Source organism: Numenius arquata, chromosome 8 (assembly GCF_964106895.1).
Source record: "Numenius arquata chromosome 8, bNumArq3.hap1.1, whole genome shotgun sequence".
NCBI lineage: Eukaryota > Metazoa > Chordata > Aves > Charadriiformes > Scolopacidae > Numenius > Numenius arquata.
This window is the reverse complement of record NC_133583.1, coordinates 38,156,240-38,176,372: the sequence shown is the minus strand read 5'-3', so window position 1 is coordinate 38,176,372 and position 20,133 is coordinate 38,156,240. Positions and strand designations below refer to the sequence as shown.

At 37.3% G+C, this 20,133-nt stretch overlaps 1 protein-coding gene across 2 annotated transcripts in view; it reads right to left on the bottom strand.

The window, feature by feature from the left end:
* CAMSAP2 (calmodulin regulated spectrin associated protein family member 2) overlaps positions 1-19,746 on the bottom strand; it is a 91,519-nt gene extending 71,773 nt beyond the window's left edge. For both annotated transcript variants that reach the window (XM_074152740.1, XM_074152741.1), the window contains exons 1-2: positions 19,389-19,746; positions 7,061-7,320 (exon numbers count right to left, since the gene is read on the bottom strand). In XM_074152740.1, coding sequence (XP_074008841.1) covers positions 7,061-7,320; positions 19,389-19,527 — 399 coding nt within the window. In that variant the 5' untranslated portion in view covers positions 19,528-19,746. The remainder of the gene's footprint in view (positions 1-7,060; positions 7,321-19,388) is intronic.
* Between the last annotated feature and the right edge of the window lie 387 nt (positions 19,747-20,133).

Here is a 20,133-nt window from a genome sequence, read left to right as displayed (position 1 = left end):
CAAACATACTGTAGAACACATCTCAAGTCACTGCTGCTATTTACATGGAGCAGAAAAAAGGATTTTCTACATACAAGACAAACATAATTAACAACAAGCAGCTGGCAACACGAAATCCCTAGGCTATCCGTCAACATTAGCTGAATAAAACAGCTAACCAAGTTAGATGTTAAAATGGTAAGAGCAGAATAAACTTCATGAAGAGTTACAGCGGTTACCACTACCACAGTGCGAACTGGCACTTTGTGCTTGAGGGGGCTTGGTAGTCACATTTATGATGTCAAACAGATGTTTGTGCAATGGTGACTGAAGTAAGATAGAGTATCTGACACAAGAAAACCAGCAAAAATACTGGATCGCTGTTTTCAAGCAGATGAGAACCTTACAAGGAATGCGTGTTGAAGAGGTGAGTCTAAAACCCAGTGTCTACAGCAGAAATCGCACGCAAAAAGAAGTATGGAACATCTAAAGATTACATTATCCCAGCCGAAAACCACAACCGACTGACTGGTTCTGTGCGGCACATGAGACTCATTAGACTAAACTCAGGTTCTATTTCACCACTATATTTGCTTATTATTTTAATCTTCTGTGAAACATAGTACTATGCAAGATGCTTAAATATCACAAGTCAGTTAATATTAGAATCTGATGTTTTAACTAACAAATTATGGTATCTATGGGCCAAAGTCAAGTAACTGCAAATTCATTTTACATGTCCTCATCTAACAAGTAATTCATAATAGCACAGGAATGGAAACTTGTTACATCATGCCTAAAACCAGAAAAAAATTCTTCAGGGCAGAAGCCACATGTTATTGCTTTGTTCTATGAAGTGTTTAGTACACTTTTTGTTGCCTTACAGAGTTAAAGGAATTCTACATCATGAAAATGCAGAGGCTGCAGCATGTAGCTGCAAGCTAACAGGGTGAGCTGCCGGAGCCCTTCATCAAGGATAAATACTCCACTGATGAGAGGGACTGTCATTTCAAATGAACACAGTCTGCCAGAGAGACCAAAACTATGGATTGCAGGATGAGTTAACCACTTACTGTCTGCTGTCTTATCCAGAAAGAGCCAGATTCTTGGCTGTGGGTACAAAACCACCACTATCAGTCCCCCACTCTTCCACATTAATTTTCACCAGCTATGATTAAGTTAGCAATTAGTACAGCACAACAGAAAAGCAAAACTGGTGCAAAGGTCCCAGGAATCGTCTCTATTCCCTTCCCAGGGGATTCACTTCAATCAGCTCAGTCCTAGTCCTGTGAAATGAGCACCCTTTGGCAGGTGGGCAACTGTAGGTGCAACCCTAGAGCCCATCTTCTGGTTTAGCTGCTGAAAGAAATTGAGTTCCCTTAGATGACTCCATAACTCAAACCAGAAGTGCAGTAACTGGGAGAAATATGTAGGTTTGCCTCAAAAGCATGCTTCCGATCAGTATGAAAAAGCTAATACAGGCACACCTAATTACACCTCAGTTATAGTCCAGATTCACAAGCTGCTACAGAGAGAATTATTGCCAGACTTCCCCACAGAAGTCATCTTCAAGGAAAAAAGTAATTTGCAGCTAAATGGATAAACAATTTGGATGATAGCACACTACTTTTTCTATTAAAAAAACATACACGTGAATTACATCTTGGAATTAGGGAGGTAACAATTTTTAACCCTGCCAGCTATTACAGATTTTTTGCTGGGCTTTTGCAAGAGCCTCTCATTTCCTTTGCATCTTGGCTGACAATTGTGGAAGTGTATGGAGTATTTAAGTGTTTCTTGATTAATGATAGCACTTTTCAAAAATAATTATACATGGGTGTAAGTTTAAGGTAGCTGCTCAGCTGGTAGACATTTTTCTGCAACAGTATTTTTCCAAATTAGAGTTCAAATTTACACAAAAGTTACATTTTTTGATTGCATTATGCTTACTACAGTTTTTATGTTTTCCATATTGAGAAGATGATACAAAGAAATATTTGAAATTATGGCATATTTTCCCAGAGACAGTATTTATATAAAGGATATTCACTAACCTTTTCCTAGTGACTAGATTTTATTTAGGAATTAAATATCTAAGACTACCTTTTTTTCTACCAGAAATCTTGCAAGATAGTAACTTCGTCAGCTGAAAGTGCTCTATCGATATACAATGATAAGGGTAGGAAAATAAATTTTTGGCACAGATCTGGTAGCAGCCTGTAACATTATTGTGCGTACACAGTACACCTCCCAATACATAGAAGTTTCAAACCGGTATTTAAGATTTGATATTATTACCCCTCAAGCTTGAAATTTAGCTGGTCTTGGCCCTGCCACATCAGGGACAGAGACTGGGCGGTACAGAAGTCCACAGCTTGGGTAATGAGGCAACTTCAGTTTCCCTGCAGAGCATCAGGCAGCAGGGAACCAAGATGTTGATTCTTTATTCTTTTCCCCAAATGGCACAAATGCATTGCAGGGACCTGCGGGAGGGAAACCCAATTCTTAATTCCTCACTGAATCTCTTTATTCTTCCCTCCACTTGAGGCAAATTGAAAGAGATCACCAGCATATGAATACCCAATGGCCAGCCTGATTAAATATCACAATTCTCGTAAAAGAATTGGACTGGTCAAATACTTTCAGTTGATATAAAATTATTGGCAAAACGCAGAAACTTGTCTAAAAGTCTCTTCTGATTCATCCTGTAAGAACAAATATATATATGGTTTTTAACCATAAAGAGATCAAATATGCATATGAGAAAAAATATGAAAAAATCCAAATTGTCATCTTCTTGTGTACCTGATATTTGAACATTTAAGTCATTTTGGCTCATGAAATAAATGTGAAGTTTTAGAAGATATGATTCAACATGGAAATATAAAAGTTAATCTTGACTTGAACAGTGATCTATGCATATTATATCTGGAAGCATTAAAACAAAATTATTGCATAATTACCAGAACCATGCTGCATTCTTAAGCTATTTCTGATTTCTATAGCCTGTCAAAGTCTCACATATGATTTCCATATGGAAGTGCATGCTTAATTATTTTTTTAAATGTAATTAGAACTTGCCAACTGAAATAAGTAGCTTTGTTCATATTTTCGCAACTTAGCTTTCATAAACTTTTTAAGCATCAGGTAATTCCTTTTGTACTCCTGATCTGAAATATAATTTTCAGGAGAAAAATACTCTGATTCTTGCTTCAACACTGTTTCAATTACAAGATCTAGACTATTTATGCACTTTTTAGAGTCTAACGTAGCAGAACCAAGACCATACGAATTTCTACCTGGAGAGTAATAACATGGGATTTGGATCTTTTGTACCCCTACCCCAAAAAATGCAACAGGATGATCCTATCAAATAAAATTTAGTGAAAACAAACATAGAATTATGTTTTAATAGCTTGCAACACATGGAGAACAGAAATGCAGGGGCCACTGAATAGTTCTATAGTGTTATCACAAGATGCAATCTCTCAGGAACAGACAGCTTCAATTACGAGTTTTTAAATCAGAACAAGGCTAAAGAATAACCTAGCTTTCAATTTTACCAGAAAACCAAATACAAGACACATGAACAAACCAAACATAAGAAAGACTAAAACAAACCAGATTCCATATGGTCTTCCCTAGCCCTGCACAGGGGAGGCTTTAACACACAGTAACAGGGGCAAACGCTTCTGTTAATGTCCTAAGCGCCTCTTTCTTAACCCCATTCCACTGGAGAAAACTAATTTTTATATATACACACACATATGTATGTATATACAGATATACACACACACACAAATTTGCAGCTTCTCAAATTAGACACTAATGCAGCTAAGTCAGTCATGACTCACAAGGAAACTGCCATCTATCCTGACCCCAGTGCACAAAGAAACACATTCACTCTCTAGACTTTTCAAAGACTTTAATATATAAGGTGCTTCCTAGAAAAAGGTTCAGTTATAGCTATCTAAGAAACAGAGAAGGCCAAAATTTGACATGCCTGCTTTAGTAAGTAGTCACACATGAAGTGAATCAACTATTAATCACCACAGCCATCAGGGCTACAAACATACAGTAAAAGGAACTCCAAGTCTGTTGGCCACAGCTACACACATTATAAAGTGCAAGCAAAATTAAAACATTCTATACTCAAATCTCTTCCCATAGTTTCGTTTCATAACTCATCCCTTTTCAGCTATAGAAATGCAGTACATCTGAGCAGATAATGATAAACGTCCTCTAAAAAACATCAACTTCTTTCCTCTATTTATGGGGAAGACAGGCTAGCAAAGAAAAAGACTACCATATTATTTTCTATTAAATTCTATTAAATTGAACATAAGTTTAACACAATCTGGTCTACCAGAGGAACATATGAGTTAATTATATATGCAAACTTTCTGGTCTATAGAATTGAAAAAGAAAAATCATTCCATGCTTTGAAACAGGATATACATCTTTCCAAGACTTGTAGAAATTGTGACATATGGAACACTAGGAGAAGGCACTGGGAGACATCAAGGGGATAATTTTAAGACTGTCAATACTGAAACAGCCAGATTTGAAATTCTCTGCCAACTTTGCTAATTGTATAATATGGAAAAAGGCCGAGACTTCCCAATTAAAATGTAGCATTGCTGCTAGGAACTCGCACAGAGATATGAGCATGGCACTACAAATTAAAACTCCTCAGCTCAGAATATTAATATTGAGACTACAATTTCACAGCCATTTCTTTGGTAGCAATTGTTTTAAACACAGCTGCCCTTCTGCCTAAGCCAGTTGTGTTTTCACGCCGGTGTTCCCTCTGATTGTCACAGCCCAGCTGTTTGTGAACTAACACAACAGCATCAGGACACTCATTTGTTGCTGGTACTGGACTGGGGACAAGTGACATGGGCAGAGTAGGAATCTGGGGATGTCAACTGTTGTGACACTGATGTTTGAATAACTACTTACTGGCCTATACGTAAACACCACAGGAAAAAGACACAAACACCCCCTCAAGCACAGGGGAAACAGAGAATTACTACTGGAAATGCATTTTAAGCAACATTAATTACTGAATTAAAGATCAGCAAACCAAACTAGAGAATACTGACACATTTTCCTCAACTGACACCTCTGAAAAGAGATGCCTCCTAAAACTACTCTAGAAAGGGATCAAATGAAAAAAAATATCAAATAGGAAAACCATAGGCTCCTAAATGCCAGTAAGTAACCTTATCTTCCTTCTGAGACAAGCATGGAACTAAGTTCTGTAAAAACAAGGACAGTTAGAAAATTTCTTTCTTAACCTTTTAAACGCTTTGACTGCTATGAACATTATAAACCACCCATGATTGTTGCAAGTGTCCTACAAATTTTGTAGCACTTCAGTATGTCTTATTTGCTATCCACAGCTTCTTTTATTAAAATGCCACTTGTTCTTTGCTGAACTCTCCTGGCAAAATGCCAAGTTATCTGCATTCACTGATCACAGCTCAATCATAAGGAAAAAGTGTCTTGACTAGTTTTATTTCTATTGTTGAAATACTTGCATCTTCAGATCTTAAGCATTCTATGAGCAGGAAATAATTCTCAACTAAAAATAAAACCAAAATGAATGTAAAGAATTTAGTCTTTATATCACAGCAACTAACTACTGCCACTTCAAAAAAAACACATTTCTGCAAACTAAGAGGCCTAATACTTCTTGGCAATACTGTATAGAATAAATCATTAATTACTAATTATTAGCTTTGATGTTGCACCTGTAAAGCTTCTGCAACTTATCAGCTGATACCAAGAGAACAAATAAGAGAGACTCTCTAGTCATATTCTGCCAATATTTGTTAGTTGTCTTACATGTTAGTAAATACAAGTTGCTAATAAGCTGACAATAAAAACATAGCTGTATTAATATTCACACACCTCCATTCTAAAGGCAGCTACACGTCACTGACTGTAAAAGCATTAAAGGACTTAAAACAGAGCAGTCGGCCAACTCCAGAGGGTAGATTCAAATTAAAAAGATCCCAGGAAAACTAGACTGCAAAGTCCAGATTCAGGCTAATGGATAACAGAAAACTTTCAGAATTCCTTTCTCTATTAGACATTTTATTCCCTGTCTCCAGTGTATCCTAACCTGAAAAGACCAGATTGTGGCATAAATATCTCCAAGTATAGTAGGAACATTAGTTCCATTGGTATCACAATAAAATTTGCTCATTGTTTCAAATGAGCAAGCTTAAGTTATGTATTAGAATAGAAGTTGTCAACTCAACCTTCATAGTCTCATACTTACTGTTTACTTAAATTATTTTCTGCATCAAATATTAAGCAATAAAAAGCTGAACGTAATTTTAAACACTTCACTTTAAATATAGTTGAATTTTATTTTATCATATTGTCATTTTTTAACCAACCTGGAGGAAAGGACTGGCCACATGTAGCCAGACAATTTTATTATTTTTTTAAAAAACTCTGCTCCAATCAAGGAAGAAAATCCATGACTTAGGAGCTTAGTAATAGAATCATTTGTCTGTTGAACTAATTATTTAATTAGCAGTTGTATAAAGGAAAGACATATTATTAAAAGCCTCCATGAAATAATATACCATTGTTCTGTGACATTGACTTAATACTTAACTTGTGACTACTGAGCATTATTAGGTTGAATTGCCTATGTCATTCCAACCTTTTTTTTTTTTTTTAAAGCTTTTAGCCAAAGATTTCTATAAAGGGGGAAAAACCCCAAACTTATTTTCAAACCACTTTTCCAACACAGAAATATTTACTGACAGTCAGTGCTGTAAAACTGAAATCAAAGCAATCATATTATCACTGCTGTATTTAAAAATGTAACACTTGGACTGAGTGGAATGATAGGTGTTTACAAGCATTAGTGCAGAGGAAATACACCTGCACCGGCAGCTACGAGGAGACTGAAAAAAATAAAACAAAACAATCATAAGCCTCCAGTAATGAAGCACATTTAACTCTTGAGGAAAATATGCATGTAATGAGACAGATATGTAGTTACTGGGAGTACACAGAAGAATAGAAAAAGCGTAACATACAAGCTTTAAACACTCACCATCTGAATTGGTTTTTTGTGAAGATCTCGTTCAGTCACCAACTTTTCTTGGTCAGTGACATAAAGGCCTTTTTGTGCCAGGGCTTGTATAACAGCATCATGACCTAGAAGCGGTTTTGCAGCATCACTCTTGAGAATAAGGCTCCCAGCACGACAGTAGAGTTCTGCAGACAGCAGCAAGTTAACAACAGGTGGTTTAATGTGCTCCTGGTCATACTGGTCTGTGTAAAACGGTTCTCGTAGTTCTTCTGGAACATTTTCTACAAAGACAGAAAAAAAAGCATTAGTAAGATAGATATAGTATTAGGGTTTTTTCATATGTATTAACTCTAAATTATGTTAAAGAAAGCATATTCAAGGGAACACCAGAGTCTTTACCAGTCACGATATAAAACACCCGGGAAAATTGCATACAAATGTAACATTTGAACTATGAACAGAAACTTAAGAAAAATTCAAAGAGAGTTCCACACTGCAAAGGCCACACCAGAAGGCCAACTTGCGGTTTACAGCATCATTACTTTAAAATTTCTTGGCTTCTCCAAATACATGCCCAAACATTCTCATTTCCTTTGGCATAACATTATATAGGTCAGACATACAAAGGCAGAACAACACCCATTTGAACACAAAACTCTTTCTCTGTTACAATAATAAAATGGAACATTATATTTTAGCACAGAATAATTCAAGACAAAAAGGGAAGCTTCCACTCAGCAGCCTTCTAGGTTTCATATATGCAAGAAAAATTTGATTACTCTTCTATGTATTTAAAAGGTCATGCATCACAGAATGATGACAATCCAACAGTTAAGCATAAATACGCAGATGTTTTACTGCAATTAAAAAGAATGGAAAAAGAGGAAAAAAATTATCAGTTTCCTTCTGACAAAATGTTGAATTCTTATTTGCCTATTTGTGTTAGTGGCTTTCCTCCTTTTTCAATGAACTTGCTTAGTACCCACAGATAACTATGCAAAATTCTGTCGAGATTCAAGCTCTGATCAAGCTGAGCTTTTAACCCCAAAATTGGCATTCCAAGACAACCTAACAGTTTTTCCAAATACTTTACACAACACAATACAGACAGATTACAGTTGTCTACCACAAAAGCAATAGTTATATATTAATAAAATATGGTACTAGGTCAAATTAAATTAAATCATCAGTGAAGTGGAAAATAACTTCGACATGGTTTCAGACTTCACATTTCTATACATATGCACTGCAAAATGCTCCATTTTCCCCATGTAAGAATTTCACTCTCCATTGGTGTAAAATTAATTAAGCCAACAGCATTTATGGGATAAAGAGCATGTCATTCTTTTCCTGAGCCCAAATGAAAAAGCCTATTTAATTGCTACAAGGAAAAAAGCACGTAGGAAAACAGTGATGCAACTCTAGGTTCCTATTCCCTTTGCCTTCAGCTGGATAAACGGCCAAACAGACAAGGTTTGAAGCACAGGGTGGAGCAAACAGCCCAATAAGGGTGGAGTAGGAGAGGGAGAAAAAACAGAACATGCCATCACAAGATACTGACAGATTATCTTCTTCCTCATACATATTCTACTGCAGTTCATGTGCTTCCATTATAGGCTTTGGAAGAAGAGGTAGCTGCCTCTAGCTGTGAAAGGAGAGGATACGTTTTATAGGGTGCAAAAAGGGAAAGAAATACTAACACATGCTTTCTTAAATGTCATAAGGATGGTAAAAAAGGATAAGATATGGCTTCTTATTTGCCACCTCAGACTACCAAGGGGAAGAGAGGTATAATTTATAATGTGCTTAAACCAGAAGCTGAAATTTGGCTAGAAATGCTGACAGCTCTGTTTGAGAATACAGATCAAAATATACTGTCAGTAAAATTAATTTGCCCTTTAAAATACAAGCCTAATGCCCAACAACATTACTTTTTTAGAAGATAATAATAAAACTACTACTAAAAAAAAAAATCTACCAGTGTCAGGCAGCAATATTGCAAACTTCTCTTGCCACTTCCGAGCCTCACTTACTGACTCTATAGGACCTACAGACACCCACGACTATAAAAAGCACTGATAATTAAGAACACTGTAAACTGCTAGGTACCTGCTTCCCTAGGTATTATTTCCATTTATCTCAATTCTACCTGTCCTTCTTTCTTTTCCCTGCTTGTCCATATGCTGACTATTTAAATATTAAGCTCATTATTTCTGAAGTCTCTCAGGAACCATTTCCACCTCGCTATCAGGAGCTCAATCCTCATCATGACTTTATCCTGTCTAATTCCAAAAGCCAACTTTGAAAGCATCTTCATGCTATTTCCTCAAGGTAGAGAGGATTAGAAAAAATTTTTTTGTAAATATCTCATAATTCACAGGCAGCAGATTTTGCCTTTTTTGCAGGAGGAAAAACAAAAAGAGACCCCATCAACAGAACGCAAAACACCCCAATCCACCACACCCCCCTTTTTGAATCACATGGTAAGTTAGATGGGGCAGGGGCAACAAGGAGGAAGAGATAAAGCCATTTGTAATTTCTGAGAAGACGTAAAAAATCCTCATTCACATATGAGAAAACACCTCTCAAGGCAGGAGTAGTTAGCTTACACACAAACAGAAGTCACATACTTTGTGTTTTAGACTCACTGAAGAAAATGACAGATTACAAGTCTGAAAATTTGAGCCAGAAGAGCAATCCAAAGACAGGACCATCGCCTGTTAATGAGTAATTTCTGATCATCTGTACTACTGAAACAGACCCTAAAGTGACGAGATAAGATGCAATAAATGCATTTATCATGAAAGAATTATATCCACTACTGGAGTTTAATAATAAAATAACTCAATACACTAAAAAAAAATTAATCAAGATGATAACTGTCAAAGGCAAATAGAATTATTTATAAAGGATGTTTCTGCTTCTGAAAAATACAGCAAAAGACAAAATGAGATGTGTGCCATTTCTTTTACTTCATTGGTGTTCACAAAAATAAATCTGGAATAGAAACTTACTGCATTCATCAAAAAATGGAAAAAGGAATTTATTAGAGAAATAGAATATAGAAACAAGGGGCTAGGAAGATAAACTGTGACTACAGACATAACCTGAATTTATAAAAACAAAACCAACAAACCATGTGAAAGCATACAAATAAGGAATCCCTGCTGTAACAAGATCAGAAGTCTTCACAAAAATTCCCATCAGTTTCCTTTGCACAGACAGAAACACATGCACTTTTCCCCATTTATAATGTCTACCAAACTGTCAGATATCAGAGTAAATAGATCTCCATAGAAGATTCAAACTGTTCTCATTTTTGTTATAGTTTAAAACAATAAAAAAAAAGGCACAGCAGCTAGACATAGAGGAAACTCCTCCTGTTACTTATGTGAAAGTAACAGCCCTTCCAGAATCAGCAAGCATTGCCCCTGCAGTCCTGTGGAGGAGAATTTCCGGGCTATATCCAGTTCTCAGCAGACTACCAGAACCGCCAACAGGGCCAAAGCCTTTATTAACAATTCTGGCAGGACTGGAGATTGTTAAACGGCTCCGTTAGAGAAAAATCTTAAGACTAATTCCCAATATGTGCATTTTACCAGTCCCTTTCCTTTGCCCAGCTGACAAGAGTCTTTGAAGATGATACTCTGAAGTAAACAAACATTTTTAAAATAAATACCTTGTCGCACATGCTTCCAGAAAGCACCATTTGACCTTGAAATCTGTTGCAAATTTCAGCAGTTATGGTAGAGAGATCTATCAGGCACACTGAGTTCAGGGAGTTGAGCACATGAAATATGGATAAGACCAAGGGAAGCGGGTGTATTTCTGCTGGAGAGGCAGTGGAAAGATCTAAACACACTCTTCCAGCACCCAGTAGGCAGGTTTCAGAAACATGGACTTGGACTGTGCAGTGAAGTGACACATGGCAGTGGTTACGAGCTGCCGCAAGGGAAATTTCAACTCAATATAAGTAAAAAAATTCTTCACAGGGAGAGCAGCAGCACACAGGTTGCCTGGGGACCCAGCTGCGAAACCACCATCCCACGGGGACTTTCAAAACTCATATGGACAAGGCCCTGAGAAACTTCTTGTAACTTTGAAGCCAGCTCTTTTTGAAGCAGGACATTAAACTAGATGATCTCTAGAGACAGCTTTCACTATTTTTTTTTTTTTTCCTAAAATTGTCAACAGGACCCCAGATTTCAATTCCGGAAATCTTTCCTTGATATGGGTTTAAAAAAAATAATAATTGACATTTAGAATTGTGTAAACATTTAACTGTGAAGAGAATAAATGAAGCTAATGCACAAGTTCAACACACAGGGAAAAGAACAAAAAGCAAATACAACATTAGCCCAAAACAATAATGTAATTTAAGAATCGGGCTAACTTTAAAACAGGATTCAACATATCTTCAGGTAATTTTTCCATAAATTATAATGGACTCAAAAGTCCTGCCTGTACATGTTCTCTCTAGAGAAGAAAAAAAAATAAGAATGAAAGGACTTATTTCAAGCTTTAAAGCAAACAAGGCAAAAATTTTTTCTCCTGGCCATGAGATAGAATTGCAACTTAACTTCCCATTTAAACAGACCATTTTAAAGGAAAGGAATCATCTAAAAATAATTCATGGGTCCCACCTCTGAAGCTACCTTTAAAAGCTGTTTTATAAACAAAATTCTCTGCTCTGGTAAGCGTGAATTATTCCTTAGAGGACAGTATGAATTCCTCCTTTGGAAAACCTTACTTGTATTAATGTAAAAAGTCTACACTTTCTTTAAGAACAAAATGGTTTTTTGTAAGGTTTCCAGACTTCCACACAGATGAATGTAATCCTTTGAGCTACACTATTATTGAGTTTTTCATGTTTATAAGAGTGAACAATTCCAGATTTATGAATGTTTGCATTAAGGAAGTTCAAAACCTTAAAAGTCTTTGTCAACAAGGTCTCTTTTTTTTTTTTTTATTTATTTCTGAGGATAACAAACAATATTTCAACAGGGGCTTTCTAATTAAAATATACATCATTTCTTGGGAGCCACAAGTCCACATTAAGCCCCAGCCTAGAAAACTTCTATCTCTACAGGTTACTGATATCAACTGACATTAAAAAAAAAACTATAAGACTTTGAGATTTAATACAGAATCATCTCATAAGAATTCTGACTAATACCTTAACCATTTCCTAGTGCGAAACAGTCGATAAATTTATGCCAAATCTTAATGGACTCAATTACTTGACAGTTTTTCTGCAGAACAGCAAAGGTGTGCTTTTGCCATAAGGTTAACAGCGTTAAGTTACTTAATTCAGACTCCCACTTGCCAACAAGGGTTCTGTTGCCACATTTGCCATTTGGGCACAAGACAGCAGAGCTTGCATGGAAGTAAAGAGTCTGAGGACTGAGAACAGGTCAGAGAAACATGATTTGTATTATTTTGCTTTTGATATTTTTTTTTTGTAGTTGCCTAAGTAGAAGAGAGACATTTCAATTTGCTGCTTTATTTTGGAGACGTCTTCAAGGGCTCTGAGGAGTACTCCAGTTTTAAGATTTATAGCAGTTTAGTAATCCATGGATCAAACTGATGCTACTGAAAAAAGAAAAATCACAAAACAAGACTTTTAATCAGGAAGCGGAAAACAAAATTAGACAGTTGATATTGAAAAAGAATTTTTACTTTTTGGTTTGTTGAATCAGTCCGTCACTTACATTGCTCTTGGCTAGCAGGCAGTAGACGTACTTCTGCCTAGGGGCAAGTATCTAAAAGGTCAACCTTTATAAATTTATGGCAGACTGAACTTCAGTATCACAATTCTTACTTTTGTCTACGTAACTAAACTGAACTTGGCAGATTCTTGGATTTACCATCACGGAAGTACTAAGAATGAACAGAACCGACCCTCCTGCTTCTAGATGCCACAAAATTAGACCACTATACACTGCTTTGACAGCAGTTCTGCACTTAGAAGGGATTTCTTAATTAAAAAAAAAAAGCAAAAAAACAACCAAAAGCCAAAACACAAAAGCTTCAAAGGAAAAACATGCACAAGCTCTACCTTCATAGCCCACCCAGACTTCAGTTACTTTTTGAGTACTGAGAATCACATAAGAAATGCTATGCTGGGTGACACTAATTATCTCTCCCTTCCAATATTCTGTCTTCAGTAGCACAACAGAAAACACTACTCCCAAAGCATACAGCATTTGTTTGGTAGGGGCATTTCCCATTAAAATGGGAAAGTTTAACATCTACTTTACTAAAACCTGCATATTGATTCAGGCTTTGATAAACAAAAGAACAACTTATAATTAACCATGGCAATAAAGGTATCAATTCTTATTAGCATAAATGCCTTCAGAATAAAGGTATCAATTCTTATTAGCATAAATGCCTTCAGAACTTTTTTTTGGGAAAGGTAAGGTATGAGAAATAAAAAGACAGTAGTGTAGTTATAATTCCATCTCACACTGCTAGCACCATGGTGACTGTAATAGTCAAGATATGATTTCAACAGACTATGAAATAGGGAAAAGGCTTGTTTTCAGAAATTTAGAGATATACATTTATTTTTTGAATTATTATAAGACTTTATTAAACCAAAGAAAACTTTTTGCCAGCCATAACTAGGTAGACACGAGCTGACACATCTGCTTCGGTGTCTGACTTGCAGGTTCTCTTAGTTTAAGACTGCTTCTAATTGGGAAAAAAAAAAAAACAACACAATGAAACCAAACCACATAGGAAACTACAACTGTTGCACTAGGCAAATAAATTTCAAACACTACATTTCAACTCTGTAGCAAAAAGGTTTATTACTACCACATGATCCAGTAACAATGTATTGTCCAAGGGGAAAGAAAAGGGGACGGGGGGGGGGGAATAAGAACTTACTCTACTTTTCTTGCAAAATCTTGCAGGTTTTCGACCCCCAGCCCTGTTTACCAGAATGATGAGCAAAAATACTCATTCAGAGCCCCGGGTTTACCAAAGCAAGTAGTTACAAGTTGTTAGTTTCAGGAGTGAAAATGTATCCAGTGTTGCTCATTAAAATCCACCAGCTAGCTATAGAAAAGAAATTACATAACATCTCATATCAAAAGGTGAGAAGTTCCTGATTAACAATATATAAACACTCTTCAAGTTTGGATGACAGCCACCTTTCAACATAGAGTCACTAAAGTAACTCAACCGATTACCCTAAACCTGGGGGGGAGCTAACATACACCTGCAGTAGCGACTGCAATGATGATCAAAAAATACAGAAGAGAAACCAGATATAGGTAGAAGAAAAAAATTTCTTTCATCTCATCATCGGATACAGGTGAGCATTTGGCTACAGTCTCTTCATCACTTCTATTACATTCTGCAGACAGGGCACTTCAGTTATAAAGACAAATAGGCTCGGAATAGGTTCAATGACATGAAGTCATTGAAAGAACAGATAATAAACTACCCAACCTGAGGTCTATCATGTAGTGAGAATCCTGACAACTTAACTAATTCACCTTCCCGCACTTTTGTATGTGCAGACTACAACCTCAGATGACTCTGCCAAACCTAATAGATCCAGAATTGCATACAATTTTATTTAATTACTTTAATAAGTGATCTACAGTCAAACCGCGTTTTAAATGTGTTCTAGAGAAAAAAGTGATAGGAACAACTTCTAAGTATACCATCTCTGTAGGCGATCAATGGATTATAGTAGCATTGACCAAAGTACCAATTTGTCAGCAACTATTTTAGAGAGGTGATGGAAAGGAATCTATTAAAAAAAAATTCCTCACAAGAATCTCAAACTCTCTTTTATACTCCAAACTCTTGTGCAAGCTTTTTCTAGCTGCCATACTAAGTAAAAGTAAAGAAATTAGGTCTGCTAGGAAAAGATTAAAGGATGTTCTGGCCTGCAACACTAAACAGACGAGAGTATTTAGTTAAAAGTTGTTTGTCAGATACACAACATTCGTTTCCTCCCTTCATGGTTCTACTGGCAGCATCTGCAAACAGCAGTTAAGTAGCTGCTTACAAATTTTGAAAATATTAATCATCAAGAGAAAGCTATTTTTAAGTTTCTTGGGTAACGTTTAGCTGCAGATGACGCAATTTGTAGTCTATTGCTTCAACCTATAAAGAATAAATGTAATGTTAAAAGATGGATGGACAATTTTATTTTGACTGCAAAAAACACAACAGTGTTTAGGACAAGTACTCAGATTTGTGCAGCTTTTATTAGGATTTTTGTTTATTCCTGTCAAAAAAACCCCTCATGTTAAACCAGTGAAATTTATTACTGTAGCAGGACAATACGTTGTATCGATAGTAGAAAGGCAACTAATTTAACTAGACTTCAAAATTGTTCTTATAACTTTCCAAGAATTATACATGTCAGAGAAACTTAGGAACTACAAATCGTTTTTCAGACAGCTTCTCATTCGATTTTCCAAAAGTACTCAGAGGTCCCCTATCAAATGGGAAGAATATGTACTTCAAGGTTCAAGAATTAGTACTTTCATTCATACTAGCTGAGGTTCTAGAGAAGCGATTTCAAGCTACAGAGGGACTGAAGGCATTTTGAAGGACAAAATTATAATTCAAGAAGATTGTGATAAGTGGAAGAAGTGGTTTGAAAATGGGATGCAGTTATATAAGTATAGCTGCAAAGCAGGAACCTACAACTGTACAATTACAAGATGGGAACAACTGAGTAGGCAGCAGTTCTGCAGAGAAAGATATGGAGCTACAGTGAATCACTGACTAAATGAGTCAACAATTCTAGGCTCATGCAAAAGTGACAAACATCATATTCTAGTGAATAAATGACAATATTACAGGTTGGAAAGATGAAGCAGTTTTTCAAATCTACCCTGTACTGGTAAGGGCTCATCTGGACCACGAGATGTAGATTTAAGTACAGAATTCATGCAAAACTGACCATAGGAAAAAAAGCAACAACAATAAAAAAACCCCACACAACAAAAAAACACAACCATAGAGTCCAAAAAAGCTTGACTTACAAAAAATGAAGTTGGAAAAAGTCTGTTTTGTCTAAACACCAGAACAGAGAGGAGACACTGCTTTCATTATGTAGAAGGTGCTGTAAAGAGGTGAGGTGCCCACCGTTCTCAGATCCACCAGGAATAGACGGAATGGGTTTACAGTGTAGCAAAAGACATCAAGATGCTTTTCTAACATCTAGAGACAAATAAGGATTCAAACTGACTGGCAGACATACCGTGGAATCTCTATAATTACAGATTTTCAAAAAAACAGGCTAAACAAACATCTGTTAGGAATGATGTATATTTAGCTCAGCCTGTCTTTCGGATGGTAGATGGATAACAAATTTTCCAGCCACATTTTCTATGACTATAGTAGAGAAGACAAAAACTTCACACTCCAAAATAATGAAATCCACTTCTTTTGTTTTAGAAATAGAAAAGATACAGAGTAACACAACATCAAGACCTTCTTAAAATTATTCCTATGAAGTAGGTCCCGCTACACTTTTAAGTTGAAGCATATAACATCAATACAGTTCAAACTCTTCTTTGAAAAGCAGTTTTTCTATACTGAAATGGTTAAATCACAGCAATGAGAGTTAATGCTGAAATTTAACATTTGCAGATTTAATTTCTAAGGTCAAACAATCCCACTTTCATACTTCACACTTTTTGTTCATTTTCCCCCCTTTCAGTTACTCTAAGTTGTGCCACTTAAATTATTTGCTTATTACAAAACATTTAACCTGACCTGTCCTAACACTGACACATTTTCTTGCAGCAAAATGTCAAGGCACAAAATTCTATGCTCCCTCAGCACTTAAATACGAATGCTGTCTTTAAATTAAAGAAGTTTTTTCTTAAAAAATTCTTCATACAAGATGCCTTCAACACGACTGTTAGTATACTCTAACTCTCATAAGAATGATACAATTTACTTTGAGTTGCCTGTGTTGTGGGCCAGACTATTCCTGTAATTTCACTGAGGACAACAGCAACATGCAACTCATGTCTCAGTTTTTGGATGCAGATATCAATCAGAAGTCACTACTAAATGTTAATGAACAGTACCTATTTCAAAGTCTTTTTTCAAGAGAGCATTCTCTTCACAACACCTAGCCAAGCTGTATCCACAATTTTCATTTTATTAAAATATGCTTTGAAAAATATGAAATACATCCACTGAATGATGTGCCTATTTAATGTATAAAGATTTAGATTTCTTCAATAGATACATGATTGCAACAACTTATGCCTTTCATTAATCAAAATGAATGACATTATTTCAGAGAGGGTGGGGAAAAATCCTTCACTTCCCCTGCCCACTTAAGGAATTTCAACATTTCAGGGATTAAAAAAAGAAATGTGGCATCCATAAACACACTAATCATCCTTTGTATTTCCTCTTTACAAAAGCATATAGCAATAGGTAGAAGACTCCGTTGAGGTTGTGATCTACTCCAAAGAAGTAAAATAATTTAATAAACCCAAACTTCCTTCCTTCTTGGAAAAGGTGAAGGTCAGTTCTTCTGTTTCACTCCAAGTATAAAGGAAGCCGTTGTATTGCAGACATGCAAGTCTATATACTGTTTTTCCCTACTTCAGCCATAAAATCTTTGAGGCTACTAGTGCTATAAACCTAGTGGAAGAACTACGAGATCAGAAATACTACAACTGTGTACGTTTACCTCTCTTCCTACTATTACATTAGAGCAGTATTTAGATGCATTTAGGGCAGATGGAGCGATTATCTCCTCTAATCATGTTTCATTTGTGCATCTCGGAACAACCACAGTAATAAGGAAAAAGATAAAGGAATTTGTTTTGGATCACACTTTCTATAGAAAGTAGCAGAAAAATACTCTGCAAGTTACTTTACACATCCAATAGAATACAAATCAAGACATTCCAACCACAGGCTGAGAATTTGCCAAACTCCAGTAGAAAAAGGTTTTCAGGTTAGAATTCTGGGTTATATAATTGCGCAAGCACTGTATATCTAGAATCCCATGAGTAAAGCCTATAGAATGAAGCTAGCTAAAAAAATAATGATCTCTGAAAATGTTGAATCAGGTACTTGTGAGAATTTTTACCACTGCTATTTTACCTCTCCTGTCTGCAGAGCTAATAAAGCTGCATAGAAAAATATTATATACCTTTCCAGATTTCACAGAGGAAAGTAAGCAGAGTTTATTGACAAATCTTTATATGGAAACAGTATTTTGATCTTTTTTCTTTCTAAGGTAATGAACATACACTTTATTTCAGTAGCTACTGACCTTACTGAAATCTCAATAGGTTCAGCCTTTTGAAAGTCAATTTTTGGAAGCACCAAATATCATCAGTTCCCAGAGTCATAATAAAGGTACAGCTTTAATCCTGTTCAAATACAGAACTATGCTCTGGCCCTAAATGTAAAAGGTACAAAATTCCACAAGAAGAAACCTTTTCCTGTTATTCTACAAAGAATTGGGATAAAAACATTGACTGTTAATATCTAACTCACTTTTCAAAGAAAACCCCTATTTTTAATCCACAGAAAATGAAATGATTAATATACTACAGCTATATAAAAAACCCCCATACATTAGCTTGGTAAATTTTCAAAATGCTTCCCTCAGAAGACCTCTGCAAGTCTGGTATTCCTCAAGGCCCAATAATATCCCTGGCGCAGAATAACAGGTCTGGTATTCCTCAAGGCCCAGGTTTCAAAGACAGAGCAGTAATGCCTTTCAGAGGCATTACAATCAATTCCATTTACGCTTACAGACAAGGACAGCCTTCCGTATTGTGCAGGCCAAAGCCTGGCTGGCATTAAACGCTCTTTTTCCTGAAACCCTTCTTACTGCTTAACCTCTCAAATGGCTACAGGCTACTGGCTGTCACACATATCAAAACTAACAGCGCACATCCATTTTCATTGCTAGGCCTCAATTCAGCTCTTAATGTTAGGAAAATTTTCAGGAGAACAGACAAACATGGATTGCTGGTGTTATTTGGCATTCTAGAAGTGTGAACCGGGGAATAAATAAAACACAACTTGCAGAGTTCAATTCCTCAAATAAAACTGTATTAGCTTCAATACACAAAAATTACTCAGTAATAGAAACGCCGGTATTCCTCCAAAAAGATTATAGGTAATTAAAGAAAAACAAAGTAAAAAAATCCCCACCAAAATCACAAGGTGTAAGGGCCCCAAAGATGAGGGAACAGACCAAAACCATTTCCTACGCACCTCCTACCCCTCCCTTCCCAGCTCCTCAGGGAAGGGCTCGCACGTCCTCGGGAGCGAAGCAACCAAGCAGGAACCAAGCATCAAAGAAAGGGAAAAAGAAGACGCCACCTACCTGTCCCAAAGGCTTTGGCCACCAGCCAGGCGAGATTACAGGCGATTTTCGCTCGGGAGAAATCATAATGGTCGAAGGGTTTGATAGCAGGGACAATGAAAGTCTTCCTCATCTCCTTGGCGTCTGCGGCATCCCCCATCTTCGCACAGGACCCCTGGCAATTCGGAACTTACATGGTTGTTTTTCCTCCTCCTCCCGCGGCCGGGAGAGACGGCTGTAAATACGCCGACAGCAGCTGAGGGCAGCGCTGAACCCAGCTGTCCGTAAAGGGCTAACGCCGCCTCCCGCCTTCCTCTGCACAGGAATGTGGCAGAGCCCGAGTGTCCTCTTCTTCCTCCTCCTCCTCGCTCTTTGTCTCAATTCACTCACGCCGCCACCTCCTACACCCCGAAAAACGGCCCCCGCCGGCCCCGGGCCCCCCTTCCCCGGGGAGACCCTCCGGCCAGGGCTGAACGCCCCAGGCCGCCGCGCCCGCCAGCCCTCCGGCCTAGGGCGGGAGTCGCCGCCGCCGCCAAGGCCCCCACAACCGCAGCAGGCCGGGACGCAGCCCTTCCCGGCCCCGGTAGAGGCGCCGAGATGTCAGAAACGCTGGGGAACCGGCCCCAAAACGCTGCGCAGACCCGCCGCGCCTCAGCGCCCCGCCCCACCTCACCTCAGCGGCGGCCTTAGCAGCCAGCCGGGAGAACTGCCGGCTACCCCACCACTGTCCCCGCTACCCCAGCCGCCCCCTCAGCACAGCGACAGG